The 19,222-nt window shown below is 40.2% G+C and overlaps 1 protein-coding gene and 1 pseudogene across 4 annotated transcripts in view; both read right to left on the bottom strand.

The window, feature by feature from the left end:
* The window catches only part of orc5 (origin recognition complex, subunit 5), a 103,592-nt gene extending 85,617 nt beyond the window's left edge, over positions 1-17,975 (bottom strand). Inside the window, exons 1-5 of one of the 4 annotated variants that reach the window (XM_080207470.1) lie at positions 17,941-17,975; positions 12,268-12,416; positions 7,438-7,530; positions 2,028-2,231; positions 132-206 (exon numbers count right to left, since the gene is read on the bottom strand). In XM_080207470.1, coding sequence (XP_080063596.1) covers positions 132-206; positions 2,028-2,231; positions 7,438-7,530; positions 12,268-12,378 — 483 coding nt within the window. In that variant the 5' untranslated portion in view covers positions 12,379-12,416; positions 17,941-17,975. Of the gene's footprint in view, positions 1-131; positions 207-2,027; positions 2,232-7,437; positions 7,531-12,267; positions 12,417-17,693; positions 17,741-17,765; positions 17,887-17,940 lie in introns of those variants that run through there. The other 3 variants (XM_080207469.1, XM_080207471.1, XM_080207472.1) reach the window with 3 other exon arrangements.
* On the bottom strand, positions 13,500-17,967 carry LOC145355613 (protein LZIC pseudogene; annotated as a pseudogene).
* Positions 17,976-19,222: the final 1,247 nt, after the last annotated feature.

Consider the following 19,222-nt stretch of genomic DNA (forward strand, 5'->3'; position numbering starts at 1 on the left):
TTTAAAAACTGTGCCATTAGTTTTACTAGCTGCATTTTAAGACTTTGAAATAATATCTTAAGAAATTAAAAATAGTACAATGGTGCTTCTTTCAAGATGTTACAACAACCATGAAGTGGTTAGCTACATACCAATTCTTGGAACCGCAGAAATCCTGGCAGCAGGTTTGCATCCATTTCCCTTAACTGTTCTGCTTTATCCAACACCTTGAATTAAGATATTTAATTATTTCATGTAGCACTTACAAAAAATAATTTCCCACGTCAATAATGATCCCTTCTCCCACTCTTGTCATTTTATTCCTAAGAATGGAATTTTCAAATCATTGTATAAAAATGCATAACTCTTTCTATTGCTAAGCTAAAAATATTTATAACAGTAACTAACAGGACAGAGGTACTGATTTGTCACCAAACACTCTCATGCAGCTAGAGATCATTAGAGAAAGCAAATGGGCTTCTCATCAGAATTGCTAATATGGAAAAGATCAAATTAGATTACATTAACTTTGACTATGTAGTTTTGAGTCCCACCTCCACTGATATATGTTGAGGCTTGAGAGCATGTAAAAGAACACCATATTTGTTATACCTAGAAATATGTCCTTTAATTACTGGCCACAGTTAGTGATATTTAGTTTGAAAAAATGTAGGCTCAGCGGGGAGTACAAGGTTGACTCGTAGGTATGAATGTTACTTGAAATGGATAGAAACAATTAAAACTAACGGACATGCCTACAAAATATGTAGGCAAATAATCAGGTTTGTTCCAAAGGAAAGAAATGCTTCCTAAGATCCATTAGCAGAAAAGGAGGCAAGTATAGATACCTAGTCATGTAAGAATTGGCCAAAGTTCCTGTAGGAGATGGATATTGAGGTGCAAAAGGTTCAGTAGGCAAGTTTGTTTAGTGACAAGTCATGGTAATGACATCATCCTGAAATGCGATTACGTCCTGGAGTTTTTGGAAAACTCTCTCCCCCCATCCTGGGTTTTTTTCTTACAATTGCTAGATTCCCCACCACCCTAATTTCTTCTGCTGCTTCTCTGAAGAGTTAATAATGATTGTTGATTGTCTTTTTTCTTCAGCCATATGTCAAATCACTCTTGGAATCTGTAATCCAATATGTGACATAGAATCATAAAAACACTAGTGCAGAAAGGTCATTTGGCCCATCGAACCTACACTGACAACCCACCTAGGCCCCATCCTCATCATCCCACATATTTACCCTACTAATCTCCCTGACGCTAAGGAGCAATTTATCATGGCCACTCAACCTAACTTTGGACTGTGGGAGGAAACCAGAGTACCCGGGAGGAAATCCATGCAGACACAGGGAAAACGTGAAACTCCACACAGACCATGACATGAGGCCGGAATTGAACCCAGGTCCCTTGGCACTGAGGCAGCGGTACTAACCACTGTGCTACCGTGCCATTCCAAGTGAAAGCAAGGGATGCCCAAAAGGACCAGTTGCTGAAGACAGTGAATATGCACCTCCTCAATGATTCAGTAATTAGCTGAGCCATATGAGGGAAGTTCTCAGTTAGTTCCTGGAACTGTACTGAGTTAACTCTCTTGGATATAGTAGTAGTTCCTTCATTGGATTCAGCAAGAGTAATTAGGAGGGAAGAAAAGTACAAAGAAAAGGCTTTTACTCATCATTAGTATTTCATAATCCTTCTTACAATTAAATGTGTGGACATTGAGTGCAAGAAAATTTAAACCTGGTTGCAACGAACTCCATGATATAAATCACCCGCTGCAAAAGGAATGTACAGAGATCAAGTTGGTAAAGGGGTGGAATGGGTGGAATAGTGACACTTGATTTTTCATGAGATTAGTTATCATTCACAACCAAACCAACCATAGAACTGTACAGTGCAAAAACAGGCTACTTAATCCAATGCGCCCATGCCAGTTCCTTGGTACAGTTGTTCAGTTAATCCTTTTCCATCAATCTTTCCCCACAAATCTTAGATGCTAATTTCCAAAAGGGTCTATAATTTCATAATCATTTACTTACAATGCTGATGGTTTGATTGTGCAAATTCTTCTCATGGACCACTTGTTTAAACAATAGAACAAACTCATTGAGTGTGTTACATTGCAAATATGAAGAATATTCATTCTCAGGAGACAGCGAATGACCATGCAGTTGATTAAGTATTTGTTCAAAAAGCATCCTTGAAGAAAAACATTCCACACAGCTCACAATTACATGAGGAAGCTGCAAAGAGACAAAAATTGTATATTAACCACAATACCAGCAGAACACATAAAACTGCATGTACTCATAACGTATTATCATGAGCAGAATGTACCATGCTTCAGCTATCAATGGACTAACAATACTGCTTTCAACACTGGGTGCTAGATTTTTCTATACATGCATTTGCAAGTTCAACCTGTTACCCTAACTCAGTTTCCTGAGTCAGGGGTCATTATGAGACCAAAGCATTCAGTAAGTAAGCAATCTGAACAAAAAGGAAGGGAAAGGGCCCTTTCCTTCATTTACAGTATTTGGGTCCACTTTCCTCCATTTACAGTATTTGGGTCCACTTTCCTCCATTTACAGTATTTGGGTCCACGATTAATCCAAGTCTAACACCACCTTTCAACTGGCAGTCCCAAGGAGCGAATGTAGGCGAAGTTGGTGAAGTGAAAATGGTAGGGAAATTAGGCATCCTCCTCTCCATTCTACATCCCACTCTCCCACCTCCACTGCAGTGGCCAGCAGCAATTCTGGGCAATGTACTCTCTGTTGGTTGGGATAGAAAGCATGATGAGCCTTGCCATTCAATTTATCCACTGTCATGCCTATTTAGAGGCAGAATGGCAAAAGAAATTCCAGACTTGTGTATAATGCTTAGTGACCTGTCCTTGATTTCGAGAAATGAAAAAGCTGCAGCTCAACCAACTAGTCATTTAAAAAATCATTTTCGTGAAGAGAATCTTTTAGAATACATTTGTTAAAACCAGTAAACAATTTCAATATAATACTAAAGGCAAAAAACATTTTCATTTGAAAATAAACTTTTTCATTAATATATATTGGTGCTCATCTTCAAATGCTCATTCCTTTCAAATGGAATCAGTTAATTTAAAAGATTTATTTGCTCATTTTCTTCATGCAAGTGATTGCCACTATTGCAAAAAAAAACTTACAACAAAACAGCTAAGGTGAGAAAGTCTGAACACAGACTATTCCTCATTACAGCTCCAAGCTAGCAACAAAAACATACACCTTTTAAATACAATTTCTTAATTTTCTTTGTTTCCTTTGTGCAAAGAGAACAAAATTGAGGCGCAAGTATTATCTTAGAGCACCAATATCTTCCATACTAAGTAAATGTCTTTAACAGTAAACTGATCAGTTTCACTACAATATACATCATGCTTTACTAATTGAAAGTGAATATAAATTAATATTTCTATCTTGTTACAATTAAGACATGAATAATCATATCTCAAAAGCTGATGAAGAATGGCCTCAAATTTTGAAACCAACCATTTTGCAAAGAATTAACATCCCTAGTTATCTTTACTAGAATAAAATTTGGTAGAACTTATTTCATTTATGCTGTTTGCTGCCATTCACTTGCCTAATTGGTTGACAGATTTAAACCAAATAGTGGATCTCCCCAGTCAGGGGCATGCAATCACTTGCCTATTTATGTTATATTATTTATATAGACTTTGTTGAAGTTTTGCTACCTCCATCTTGTTTCTTATTCTAACTTTGTAATTCCAGGTGGTAGGTAGCCATATCATTAGAGCTGCCAATGGCCTCAATTTTCTATGAAGGGTGTGGTTGAGGGAGACTTCTGGTTACTGTTGTGCAGAAAGATTATGAAAGCCCTCTAGTTTAAACAGTCAACATGGCTTTCAAAAATAAAGAACTGGGGTCTAGGAAATCAACTGACTATTGCATTTCATCGTGTCAGCTGTGGCTCAGTAGGTTCTCACCTCAGGATATTTTGGGTTGAAGTTTCGCTCAGGACTAAAGTATGAAGACCAAAGCTAATGTTCCAGTGCAGCAGTAAGCGAGTTACTATTGTCGAAGATAGGGCCTTTCAGATGAGATGCTTAAATCAAGGGCCAATCTGTGCTCTTAATTATCATAGAATTACAGAATCCCTATAATGTAGAAAGAGGCCATTTGGCCCATCAAGTCTGTACTGACCACAATACCACCCAGGCCCTATCACCATAACTCCATGTATTTACCCGTCTAACCCCTCTGAGACTCTGGGCAATTTAGCATGTCCAATCAACCTAGCCTGCACATCTTCGGAGTGGATGTAAAACATCCCATGGCAGTATTCTGAAGAAATGCAGCAACCTACCACAGGTGTCCTAACCAATATTTATCCCTCAAATCATCACCACCAAAAGATTATCTGTTAATTATCATACTGGTGTTCTAGAAGCTTGCTTGAACAAATTGGTTGCCATGTTTACTACATTTAGTGACTTGTAACAATTAAATCCAACTAAAGTATTTAATTTTAAACAAAAACTCCCCCCACCTTTTATAACAAAATAGAAGGGAGATATATGGGACAAGTCTATTCTAATCACATAACATCTATACCTGCTTTTGGTAGCTCATTGGTCTTCTTTCATTGAACATTATTGTCTTCCATATCACCTCCTCCTAGATTTCAACATTTGTTTTTAACTCATCGTTCTTTCAGCTGGAAAAATTGGACGATAGGGGCCAGACCCCCCAGTAGTTGTTAGTTCACCACAATCAGTCAAAAGGAACTTGAATTTTGAGGGACAAGGCAGTTTGGAGATTAAACATGCAAAAATTACTTTTTTGCTACTACTCTTAAAGGTGCTGAACAGTAACATGTGTCAAAACCAGCAACCTGGGAATGAGTTCACGCCAGATTTCGGACCTTACCAGTTTTTGGCGTTTCAACCTCATGCATATTACAACATGTGTACTCCTCCTATGTGTTTATGCCTCCCTTATGAATCTTGTCTGGCCCAAGAGACTGCATATTTCTCTCTGCTATGTTGCTTTTTTTCCCATTTTAAAGGTCATGAAAGATAGTGTTTATAGGGTGGTTATAGGTATAGTTTACCTGTTAGTAGCACGGGACACTGCAGTACTATACTTTCATTCATCAGCAATACCTGCAGAGGGGCACTTATGGTGAACCTGTTGGGCAGAGCAGGGTCAAGAGTTGCTCTAACCACTCAGATGAAAGGCAGACAATACTGCATGGGGTTCATTTTGTTCTTCATTGTACCACTGACCAAAGAGCACATTTGGAATTTTGCCTTTTGCTGTGGATTTGTGGTTAATTAACTAAAATTAGCAGAATACAAATCTTTTGGGGATTAAATGCTTAAATCATTAAAATTATTACTTATACACTTCTCCCCATGGTGTATTCCTTCAAAACCTGCTTAAAATAAATTCCGGTTTTCTGACAGCTAGATTGATGGTACTGTATCTGCGAACAGAATTTTATGACCATTCACACTGGCGGGATCGTCTGCCGACAGCGCACCCCTGCTTTAGGTTTCCCAGCAGCATTGGGAAATCCTGCTGACAACAGCAGGACCAGAAGATCCTGCCATCAGCCAATGGCGGGCCAACTCCACTGCTCGGAGGTAGACTGCATGAAAAATCCCACCCAAGGATCAAAATGGCCAATGGCCACATCTCTCCAGGAAAGCAGCAACTTCAATTTCCTGAACTACTTGAAAACTGTAGCCTTATCAAAAATTCCTCATAGTAATTCTCATTATGGGAAAATGCATTGCTTCCTGATCTTAGAATGAGTACAAAACTGACTTGACATTTTACAGTGAAATTCTAAAATCACATCAACATCCTAGTTGATATGGTGATGCTCATTTTCCAAATAACTCACATTAACATTTCTGTATCAGATGAACTAAAATTAATTTTGTGACTTCAATAATTACGAAATCAAAAATAGTAATCAAATTGACTCCACCCTCAGAACTCCATGCTGAAATTGTGGCAAAGCCTGCAAATTTAAAAAATATAAATGCAAAGCAAGTTATAAAGAAATATCAAGCAAGCATACACCATTGAAGACAAGGTAATTTCATTGAATTATTCAGTTTAGTACTTAATTTGTGCAGGGTACACAGTCATTCCTTATCTTCTGAAAAACACATTTTGAACTTACAATAAATGTCACTTTTAACCTCAACAACTCACTAAATCCCACACATTCCCAAGACTTAATGCTGCTTTGGACAGACAGGCTTTCTGTCACTCTCTTGAACCACTTGAAAGAATACAAAGAAATCTGAAAAGTGATCCTTCTACCATTTTCAACTTCAACCTTTCTCTAGCCAGTGCAACCTTTCATATTGCCATTTACTTTCTCATTGCTTCCAAGCTCAAATTACGTAAATTTGTGCAATGGAGTTTCATCAAATGGCCTGATATTTAACTGAGTTTTGAGGACCTGGACAATACTCAAAAGTTATTTTCCATGTCATTGGCATTAAATAATTACAAGTTGATAGAAATCCACAACGTCAGTGAGGCATGTCAACATTTTAAGGTTCCCACGTTACTGCACTCTGTAATAATCCTGTGTAGCAAATGTGAGGTTATCCACTTTGGTAGAAATAATAGTAGGAGGGATTATTACTTAAAGAGCGAAAAGCTGCAGCATTTCACAGTGCAGAGGGACCTGGGGGTCCTTGTGCACTAGTCGCAAAAACTCAGTCTGCAGGTGCAGCAGGTGATCAAGGCGGCAAATAGAATGTTGGCCTTTATAGCGAGGGGGATAGAATATAAAAGCAGGGAGTCTTGCTGCAACTGTACAGGGCACTGGTGAGGCCGCAACTGTAGTACTGTGCGCAGTTTTGGTCCCCGCATTTGAGAAAGGATATATTGGCCTTGGAGGGAATACAGAGAAGGTTCACCAGGCTGATACCGGAGATGAGGGGGTTAGCTTATGAAGAGAGATTGAATAGACTGGGTCTGTACTCGTTAGAGTTTAGAAGGCTGAGGGGGGATCTTTTAGAGACTTACAAGATAATGAAGGGGCTAGATAGGGTAGAGGTAGAGAGATTCTTCCTGCTTAGAAAGGAAAGCAGAACTAGAGGGCACAGCCTCAAAATAAGGGGGGGGGGGGCAGTTTAGAATGGAGTTGAGGAGGAACTTCTTCATTCAAAGGGTGGTGAATCTCTTGAATTCTCTGCCCATTGAAGTGGTGGAGGCTACCTCGCTGAATATATTTAAGTCACGGGTAGATAGATTTTTGATAGACAAGGGAATTAAGGGTTATGGGGCGAAAGCAGGAAAGTGGAACTGATCCACTTCAGATCAGCCATGATCTTATTAAATGGCAGGACAGGCTCGATGGCCTACTCCTGCTCCTATTTCTTACGTTCTTATGTTCACAAATGGAATTCTCTCTTAATCTTACCTTCAAGGTCTTCAACAGTGTTTGCACCACATAAGTTTTCCCTGTGGCAGTATGTCCATACACAAAAACAGATGGGTAACTGTGATGATGGGGCTGGAAAGACAAGAAATATTGGCAAAATTATTAAAATAACAGGTATACTTTTCTCAAATTATCTCAAAGTGTTAGAAAATCTGCTTTAGCTCTCATTTTCACATGAACAATGAACTGATTAATATGGAATACTTATAAAAATATAGAGAAATATTCTAGCAAATTTACATTGCAGGCTAAGAAAGAGCGTCTACCAGAAAATAAAATTAGTTAGGGTCATGGTTCAACTGATCTAAAAAATGAAGGCTGCAACACTTCAGGCCAAAAGCAGCATGAAACGTTCCAAATTACAATGAACTACAAAAACAATATATAGATTTGGGGAGGGATTGAGATTTTACTATTGGGCATAAGTTTAAAAGAACAGTACGAGGAAATAAAAATTTAGAAAATAAAACATTACATTTATACAGCACCTTTTATGACCTTGAGTGGTCCCAAAGCACTTTATAGCCAACACTGTATTTTCTGACGTATAATCACCATTATACAGTAGGCAATGCAGCAGCTAGTTTGCATATACCAAGGGTATACAAACACCCAACATAACAAAAATACCCAGTGATAAAAAACATCCATTTTGAAGTGTTTATTCACAGGGAAAAATACTCAAAAAATAAAAATGGAATTAACAGAGGAATTAAAAGATTAAGACAGCAATCTGCATTTTCACTAATTGCATCAAATACGTCACGTCAATCTTCAGACCACAGGGTCTCATCAGAGGACACATTTTCCAACGTGAATCTCCTACAACGGCTCTCAAGAAACTAAAAAGAATAAATATATTCAGGCAAACTGAATAAGAAAAACTTATAACATGAAAAAAAAAGATGAGGAGAGTTGCTCCAAAATGAGAAGTTGCTGCAATCGGAAGGTTTTAAGGATGGTTATGTTTTAAACAGGGGAGATTCATGTTATCTACAAGTTCTGCCTGACAACAAACCTGCGTGATTTGGTTACCATAGGGACCATTGTGACCAGATCATGTTTTAATCCACATGCCAGGTTTAATGCCGTTGTTTGAGAAGGGTGCCAGGCAAAAGGCAGGGAATTATAGGCCGGTTAGTTTAACGTCTGTTGTAGGTAAGATGTTAGAATCTGTCATCAAGGAGGAAATAGCGAGGCATCTTGAGGGGAACTGCTTGATAGAGCAGATGCAGCACGGTTTTGTTAAGGGGAAGTCGTGTCTGACAAATTTACTGGAGTTCTATGAGGATGTGTCTAGGGCGGTGGATAGAGGAGAGCTGGTGGATGTGGTCTTTCTTGACTTTCAGAAGGCGTTTGACAAGGTACCTCACAGAGGTTATTGCAGAAGGTCAGGGGACATGGAGTTGGGGGTAGGGTGTTAGCGTGGATAGAGGATTGGTTGTCAAATAGGAGGCAGAGAGTGGGGGTCAATGGGTGCTATTCGGATTGGCGGTTGGTGACTAGTGGAGCGCCCCAGGGGTCGGTGCTAGGACCTCAGCTATTTACCATTTATACAGATGATCTGGAGGAGGGAACCGAGTGTATGGTGTCAAAATTTGCTGATGACACCAAGATTGGTGGAACGGCAAATTGCGCGGAGGGTGTGGAGAGTCTACAGAAGGATCTAGATAGACTGGGCGAATGGGCCAGGAACTGGCAAACGGAATTTAATGTTGGCAAGTGCAAGGTGGTCCACTTTGGTAGGAATAATGGTAGGATTATTACTTACGGGGCGAAAAACTGCAGCAGGCGACGGTGCAGAGGGACCTCAGGGTCCTTGTGCATGAGTCACAAAAACCCAGCTTGCAGGTGCAGCAGGTGGTCAGGAAGGCGAATGGGATGCTGGCCTTCATAGCGAGGGGGATTGAATATAAAAGTAGGGAGGTCTTGCTGCGGCTGTATAGGGCATTGGTGAAGCCGCAGCTGGAGTACTGCGTACAGTTTTGGGTGCCGTACTTACGCAAGGATATTTTGGCCTCGGAGGGAGTGCAGAGGAGGTTTACTAGGCTGATGCCAGAGTTGAGGGGCTTGAGCTATGAGGAGAGGCTGAATAAACTAGGCTTGTACTCGTTAGAGTTTAGAAAAACGAGGGGAGATCTCATTGAGACGTATAAGATGATGAATGGGATGGATATGATAGAGGTGGAGAGGCTCTTCCTGCTCAGAAAGGACAGTAGGACTAGGCGGCACAGCCTCAAGATAAAGGGGGGGGCGGTTTAGAACGGAGTTGAGGAAGAACTTCTTCACTCAAAGGGTGGTGAATCTCTGGAATTCTCTGCCCGTTGAAGTGGTGGAGGCTACCTCGCTAAATACTTTTAAGACGTGGGTTGATGGGTTTTTGATAAGCGAGGGGATTAAGGGTTATGGGGAGAGGGTGGGAATGTGGAACTGAGCCACGACAGATCAGCCATGATCTTATTGAATGGCGGGGCAGGCTCGAAGGGCTAGATGGCCTACTCCTGCTCCTATTTCTTATGTTCTTAATACCTGGTAAAGAAAGGTAAGAGCAGATGTTCAGGGGAGACAGAGACAGAGACAGACAGAGACAGACAGAGACAGACAGAGACAGACAGAGACAGACAGAGACAGACAGAGACAGACAGAGACAGACAGAGACAGACAGAGAGAGACAGAGAGAGAAAGGTGACCATGACAGCTACCAGGCAGAATACTGGGTACTCTAATCAAACAGGAGGAACTGACAGGAATTTAAGAATGCCAAAGATTGGTGCTGGCATGGCTAGGAGGAAAGAACCATCAGAGTGAACTGTGCTGCTGCAGATCAAATCAGCAATTCTCAGAAGAATGAAGGGAATGGTTTTTGATGGTCATTGGGTACAGTTCAGCAAAACAAAAAAACAAGCCCATTTGAAGCTGGGACCAATTTTAGACCGTTTCCTGAAAATACCCAGAACATTCTCCATAGAATTGTAATGTGCAGCATGAGATAATTGGTTGCGTTAAGACAATAATAAGGCTTATCATTTCTGCAGTTTACTTAATAGGAAACAATACCAAGCTTAAGACTTTGACTGTAAAAAAAAAATGAAGATTGAAATCTTATCCAATTCCTTTAGGTCAGCCATTGGAATTTTAAGTATCTGTTTCTTTAAAGATGTCACTTGCAATGATTGTAACAGACAAAAAAGTTATCTTAAACAAGGTATCTAAAAAAAGTTGTTAAATCATTAAGTAACTTGAAGTTTAAATCTTTAAACATAATAGAATGGGATATAAAATTACCCCAAACTTCAATTACATTCAGGTAAGAAGCCAATCTCTGTAAAAGTCAACCCCAAGACTTGCGTCCTAAATGAGTAATTTTTCTCACACCACACAGAAGAGTGTTTTTTGAGCATCAAATCGCATTGTGATTATTAATTGATTATTGATTGGTTCCTAAATTTAAAATGTACATGCAGAAATCTTAGATTTTTACTTGCCAATTCGAGCAGCAATCTCCCACAAGACTAATGTATACCACATGATCTGTTAGGGTGACTTCAACAAAGAGTAACAAGTACACACCTTAATTTAAACTGGAGAAAAAAAAGTGGCAAAATCTTTAATGAGCATCAACAAAATGGTCACTCACAAGAGCCTTCTGACCTTACAGGTTTAGAGAAGCAGAGAGAGATAGTGGGTGGGATTTTACAGCCTTGCTCAGGCGAGATTGTAAATTCCTGCCCAAGGCCACCAGAGATTTCCATTTTGAGAACCTTGCCCGCCCCAATTCCGGAGCAGGCGAGGTGGTAGAGTTCCAACCAGTAATTCAGAATCCAGGGCCAGTGTCAGGTGGTGCACAAGATTCAAGAAAGGGCTCTATTTAGCACTTCTTCAGAAAATGAACATTCCACAGCATCTGCCACCTCAACTCAATGATAAAACCATAATGTTCCATTATTTTGTCAGAGATCAAGAGAATAATGTACATTGATTGACTTGCATTGGAAATATGGTTAAAACACTAATGAACTTCTACACGCCAGCAAACAAGTTACCAAGACTGGTGAAAATAAACACCCTTGTTAAGGTTACCAACCACAAGATGATGTAGTTCACCATGGTTCCATCACATTGGCCAAATGACACTAAATTTAATAGTGATATTCAAGTATAAAGCTCACTCCAAAGAAAAACTTCAGAAAGGCACTGTTGCCCGTGTTCGGGGAAAGGCTGGGTGAAAGCTTGCAAAAAAATAGTTCAAAGAAGTGAGGAATTTGAGACTAGGAAGACTATACAAAGAAAATATCATCTGGGACAGGTTCAAGTCTACTTTGTTAGCAATACAGTTGATCTTGTGAGATCAATCAACACCAACATGGAAGTTATTCTCACAAATGTTGTTCAGCTTTTTCAATATGTGTATAAATAAACTTCTCAAGGGCAGTAATCAAAAGGCGAGGAATACCTGGATGTTGGAAGGTGAAAAAATTTTGAGCAACGGTGGAAATATGCAAGTTACCTCACAATATTATGCCAATGGGTCATAGATGTGTGGAATGAACTTGACTGCAATATTATCATATCATTTTAAAATGTGGAACAAGTGCTCCCAATGGTTCTGAGGGTGATTATTTGTTTAACGATCATTGATCTTTCGTGTTGTTCATTTTTACCTTATTCCAATGCAATCGTCTTTTATGTGCCCAAATCACACATGCATGTCAATCTTACAAAAACATTACCAATGTAAAAGTCAACACCATGACTTTTGGTCTAAAAATTTGCTTTCAAAAATTCAACTAATGCTTTTTAAAGAATTACCTCTCCCAGTATTGACAGCAGTGTAAACATCTGAGTGTCCCGACAAATCAGTTTCTCTTTCAGGAACAGGATTCTGTCTTCTGGATATTTCCCATAATCGGGAATGGACATCTTTACACACAAATATGCAACAAAGTTCTCCTGTGGGACTAAAAAGTAAAAGCCAAGTCTGAAATTTGATTATCTTATGATACACATTTCATATATGTATCAACTAACCTTAGTAGTGAATAATCTTTTGAAAACAGTGTTCTCTTGTTCACTAACACAACACATATTCTAAATAACGTCCAAGGCTTATTATCAATGAAAGGAAATAGACCTATCACACTTGCAACACATGGACAATGAAACCTCCATTATCTAGCATAATGAAAGGCATTGCCTTTTGGAAATTAAAAAATGACATTGTAGGGTGGGATAGGAAAAACAGACTCAAGTTTTGGTCTTATACATATCATGCAGAAATATCTCAACCAACAGGAATGAAGACAAACATAATACCAATGGCATAAATAACTTGAATATTTCTTAGGCTATGATACATAGTCAGGACATAAGTATCTATATCCTGCAAATATCTTGCTGCCTAATTTCACATAGCACCATTTAATTTCTAGATTTTTTTTATTTGCAGCCCAGTTACTCATTGCTTCATAATTACAACTATTTGCATGCTTAATTACCAATCTTTTTTGGCAAACCAAGTAAACTAACTCAAAATAACGAGGCATAGAAAAACAACCTAAAGTGCTCCCTAATGAAACATAATCAGTAAAAATACATTAATACTTTGCCAGAGATAAGGAGGGCTGCCTGAAAGATAAAGTGACAGGTTTTAAGATGCACCCCAAAAAGGGCTGCAGTTTAAAGAAAGGATTTCCAGAGCTGAGGACTGAAAGTGATCCACCAATGCTTGCTGAGGGAAGAAACTGCACAAGAGTCCATATTGGAAAGGACACATATGGTGGAGCAAGGGCATTTCTTCTTTACATGAAAAGAAGGATTTTGTTTATAAAAGATTCAAAGTTCTGGTGTTTAAAGTTTAATACCTACAGAAAGATTTGGAAACATTATGTTTATTTATTATGAAACATTATGAAATATTAACATTATATTATACAAAGAACATTTTTACATTTTGTTCAGGATTAAGCAAAAAACAAGCAAGACATTAAAATGTAAACAACAAATCTGAATGGTCTGCAGAAAATGGGATTGTAAATCACTCCTCACTTGTTTGTGATTTCCACTCTAGAACTGGCAAGGGCCAGGGCTTTATCTTCTGTCCTGAGGTCTCAGGAAACCTCAAACTGACTGAGTGCGCCACTCACATTTGTCGGAAGAAAAGTTTCTTCTTCTGGCGTAAGTTTTTCTTTCAGCTTCTTCATGGCCATAAGCACCTCAACCTTCTGCTGCGTGTTGACATCCCTGGGCTGTTTCCCTATTACATCTATGCCAGTTTAGTCTGCAGCTGTCCAGGCTGCTTCTTCATAAACATTTGGATAACCTGTGGAATTTTAAAGGTCTGACTAGTAGCTGCTTGGACTGCAAGCTGCATGCCACTGAATTCATTAACTAAAATCCTATCGCCAGACTTGATGTTCTTCCATGACTCGTTGAATTCAGTCAGCTGTTCCAATGTTTCTTGTTTTGTATCTTCATATTCTTCTGGCTTATGTCCTCTCTGCAGATGTCAAGATTCTGCTGCATCAATTTGTCTATCTGCTCCTCTAATTTTGCTTGTTTCACTTTTCTCTCAGTGCAATCTTTATTCTCACCGCACTGAGCATTATGGTTTTCAAACACAGGGATCAAAATTTTAAACTGGAAGCACTGGCAGCTAATTTAAAACAGTCATAGATGATTGGAGCCTAGCAGTGTACAGACAGCAGAAATTGGGATGAGCTGATGTTTTTGGAGGGTACAGGCAAAGGCATGGATAACATGTGCACAGTCAAACCTGAGGGCATGCAATGGTCCAAGGCAGGCACATGACAGGTGAAAGTAATATGTCTTTGCATTGGAGAGGATACAGTCAAAAGCTTGGACAAAAACAATATATGATTACTGGGGAATAGGATAGAATTGGTGGACAGGATATAAAGTTTGTGGCAGAAGTTGAAGGCAGTGGTCTTCCGAAAGCTTAACTGAATGAAACTGAAGAAGATGTCAGGTGAGTAATCTGATAACACAGTGACACTGGATGGGTCGAGACAAATGATGCAGCTATACAGCTAGGTGTCATTAGGTTACATTTGGCACTTGACAATGCTAATTTATTTGAGGGGACCAAGGGGTAAGAGGTAGATGCAGAAGAGGAGCGATCCACAGGTAGATTACTAGGGGACTCCTGAGGTAATAACGCATGCAAACAATTAAGTTATAAACGTGTATTTATCCTAACAATACAACAAATTTGAAAAAATGCAACTGTTAGCTTCCTGGTTCTGTGATTGAACAGGTCACAGTTATGTTGCTACATGGTTATTCATGAGCAGAATTCAGAACACTAGTATGCAACACTGAAACCGATGCATTTCATGATTTATTGGGTATGCAATTAGCCAGGTATCAAGAAAGGTAAATATACAAACATTTAATTTTATTTTGGGTGGAACTTTCCCAAAAATGGCAAAGAGTCAGGCTCTGACTGAAAACCAGTGTGTTGACAGGCAGGTTTTCTCTCCAGCTTTTATGACACTTTGCCATTTTAAAGCAAGGATGCGTGCTTTGCATTGTCTTTGTGAGGGGCATAGCCTAAAGATGTTAACAAGGCACTCTAATTTCATTAAAGAGACCCTCTGCCCCCATTGGGATTTTATATAACAGTGCCCTGCCATGTTGACTACTCAGGGGCTACACTGGCCTTCACACCCCCAGTGTGGTCATCATGGCAGGTTTCCATTTTTAGTGATTCCAACCAGTGTGGCATTACTCCAGTGGTGGAGTGGCATGTGGCAAACCCAGAAACAATTGCATAAAGCCATTTTTGAATATTTAAATACATGTTAATCCACGATATCACGGGTAGGAAAGATCCCAAAAGAGATTCTGGCCATAACGAGGTTTGCATCCACTGCAAATAGAGCCAGAAAATCAAGTAACGTAAAAGTTTGTTATTAGTCGCAAATAAGGCTTACATTAACACTGCAATGAAGTTACATGAAATTTCCCTAGTTGCCACAGTGCAGCATCTGTTTGGGTCAATTTTCCTAACGTCTTTCAGAACGTGGCAGGAAACCAGAACACCTGGAGGAAACCTACACAGGGAGAACATGCAAACTCCACACAATGGCCCATGGCAGGAATCGAACCCAGGTCCCTGGCACAGAGAAGCAGCACTGCTAATCACTGTGCTACTGTGTCGCTCCTCCCTTTATCTATCAAAATTTCCATATAAGAACATAAGAAATAGGAGCAGGAGTAGGCCATCTAGCCCCTCGAGCCTGCCCCGCCATTCAATAAGATCATGGCTGATCTGTCATGGCTCAGTTCCACATTCCCGCCCTCTCCCCATAACCCTTAATCTCCTTGCCTATCAAAAACCTATCTACCCGCGTCTTAAATATATTTAGCGAGGCAGCCTCCACCACTTCAACGGACAGAGAATTCCAGAGATTCACCACCCTTTGAGTGAAGAAGTTCCTCCTCAACTCCGTTCTAAACCGCCCCCCCTGCCCTTATCTTGAGGCTGTGCCCTCTAGTCCTACTGTCCTTACTGAGCGGGAAGAGCCTCTCCACCTCTATCCTATCCATCCCATTCATCATCTTATATGTCTCAATGAGATCTCCCCTCATTCTTCTAAACCCTAACGAGTATAAGCCTAGTTTATTCAGCCTCTCCTCATAGCTCAACCCCCTCAATTCCGGTATCAGCCTAGTAAGTCTCCTCTGCACTCCCTCCAAGCCCAAAATATCCTTGCGTAAGTGCGGCGACCAAAACTGCACACAGTACTCCAGCTGCGGCCTCACCAGTGCCCTGTACAGTTGCAGCAAGACCTCCCTATTTTTATATTCAATCTCCCTTGCTATGAAGGCCAGCATCCCATTCGCCTTCCTGACCACCTGCTGCACTTGCAGGCCGGGTTTTTGCGACTCATGCACAAGGACCCCGAGGTCCCTCTGCACCGTTGCATGCTGCAGTTTTTCGCCATGTAAGTAATAGTCCTTCCTACCATTATTCCTACCAAAGTGGACAACTTCACACTTGCTAACATTAAATTCCATTTGCCAGTTCCTGGCCCATTCGCCCAGCCTATCTAGATCCTTCTGCAGACTTTCCACACCCTCCGCACAATTTGCCGTTCCACCAATCTTGGTGTCATCAGCAAATTTTGACACCATACACTCGGTTCCCTCCTCCAGATCATCTATATATGGGAAATTTAAATCACAACATGGTTTGTTGCCTGCCATGTGCCACGGTCAGGGTTAAAGGTGAAGGGAGAAAAGTTTAAAGAGAATATTGGGGGGGGCTTCTTCACACAGAGTGTGGTGGGAGTGTGGAATGAACTGCCAGATGAAGTGGTGAATGTGGGCTCACTTTTCACATTTAAGAAAAACTTGGACAGGTATATGGATGAGAGGGGTGTGGAGGGATATGGTCCAGGTGCAGATCAGTGGGACTAGGCGGGAAAATGGTTTGGCACAGCCTAAAGGGCCAAAAGGCCTGTTTCTGTGCTGGAATGTTCTATGGTCCATGCTACATCATCTGTAGTGGGCTTGATGGATCAAATTTTCATTTGAGCAAAAGCAAAATACTATAGATGCCATAAATCTGAAATAAAAATGGAAAATGATCAAAATATTCAGCAGGTCTGCTGCATCTGTGGAGAACAAAAAAGGGTTAACGTTTCAGGTCTCTGACCTTTCATCAGGACAGGAAAAAAGTTAGAAATGTAATAGCTTTTGGACAAGTGAAAGAGGAAGGGTGGGATAGGATGGCGAGCAGGAGACACACAAAGGAAAATAGAATGGAACGTAGGATGACCAACGTAGAGTGGACAAGTTGAAATTCTGTTAGAGAAAAAAACAAAAGTTCTTCAGGGTAGGCATTCCTGGAAGAACGCCAAGTTTTCTCAATCACGAGGAAAGATCACATCTGAAATATCAAATGTTTCTCTCTCCACAAATGCTACAGTCCGACTGAGTATTTTTAATGTTTTATTTGTTATAATTTTTTTTATATCCACAATTTAATGCGTCTTTGCACCTAATTAATTATATTTGAGACACATCTATCCACTTAAAAACAATTCCCAAATGTGTGCAAACTGAAATAAGTCTTTTTTTAAGACTCCACTTATTGAATCCATGGAAGATACCCAAGTGTTTTGCTTAAAAGACTGAACAGGCGACACACATCGGTGATGCCATCAGTCCAAAACGCCACTAACTTGGCTTCGTTTGCTTGTTCTCCTCACCTGCGCAAGGTATTTTTAGTTTAAAACGCTATCGTTAAAATAAAAACACCTGAGAGTTTAAAGCCAACTCACTGAGTTCGAAATCAATCGCGCTCTTTTCAAATCCTAGGAAAATAGCGTTCCCTGTTCCTCAGCCTGGTCGTCCAGCTTCACTCACTCGCAGTGAAAATGATGCCAGCTCCACTGCACTTTGTTAACCCTTCCTCTGTCCGCCGCACCCCGGCCGCTGGGATCCGTTAACACACACCTTCTCTCTTTCGGGTCCGCCAGCCATTCGCGCGCCAAATCCTCCATTGGTGAACTCCGACCCCAGGCCAGGAGCCTTGTGCGCAGTGCACGGCGGGACTTGTAGTTGGCAGGTTAAGCAACCGCCTTGGTGACAAGAGAAAAAAACTCAAGAAAATAATGGAAATATTCAGCAGCTCTGGCAGCTCCTGCGAGGAGAGAAGCAGATTTAACCTTTCAGGTCAATGACCTTTCGTCCGAACTGGGAGAAGTTAGACACCTGAACAAGGGGAGGGTTTGAGAACAAGGACAAAAGGAAGGTTTCTGATTGAGTGGAAGGCAAGTGAGATTAATGATGGAAGAGCTATACACAGGACTTCTTTGAGACAATTCTTAGAAATGTCAAAATTAATTGGTTTTAAATACAGTTTGACTTCTTACAATGACTACCATTGAAAACTACTCTTTAATTTTATTCTTTCTTTTGTTATCCTTCTTAGGCAATATCTTGGAGTCAAAGATGACTTGCTTCCATTCCAATTTTGTGGATTCTGAAATGGCTGGTAAGTCTAATGTGTGATCTACAAATTCTGACACATATGGGGTCAGTTGTGGAGGGTCAAGTTGTCGGGAGATTTGTGTGCTCTGATGCTTCAACTTTGTCTCTGCTTGTTCTCAAGGAAGTCTCTCAATGATTTGATTTATTATTGTCACATGTATTAACATACAGTGAAAAGTATTGTTCCTTGCACATTATACAGACAAAACATACCGTTCATAAAGAAGGAAATGAGAGAGTGCAGAATGTAGTGTTACAGTCATAGCTAGAGTGTAGCGAAAGACCAACTTAATGCAAGGTAAGTAAAGTATTGTTAGAGAGTTTATAAGAGTTAGAACAAAGTTTTAGAAGCATAGAAAGATAGAATTAGACGGTATGCTGGACACAGCTTGCAAAAAGTCGCCTCGCTCTGGCGCTATCTTGGTGTCTTCTGGGATGCACCTTCTTAATTTTGGTCGGTCACAAACCAAGGGTTTCAATATGTTGGCAGTGATGTTCAGCTGCTTTGAGGATATCACTAAACTCTTTTTGTGCCCTGAGGGACTTCTGTCACAATCGAGTTCCAAGTAGAGCAATGCTTCAGGAGTTTGGGTGTCAGACACATGAATGGCATGTTATGCCCAACACAGTTGGTTTTGAGTGATTAGTGCCTCAAAACTGGACATGTTGGCTTGGGAAAGGATACTATGATTGGAAGTTTCTTGTCACTGGATGTGGAGACTCTTACAAAGGCACCACTGGTTCT

Source organism: Carcharhinus amblyrhynchos, chromosome 19 (genome assembly GCF_965287045.1).
Source record: "Carcharhinus amblyrhynchos chromosome 19, sCarAmb.v2.hapA, whole genome shotgun sequence".
NCBI lineage: Eukaryota > Metazoa > Chordata > Chondrichthyes > Carcharhiniformes > Carcharhinidae > Carcharhinus > Carcharhinus amblyrhynchos.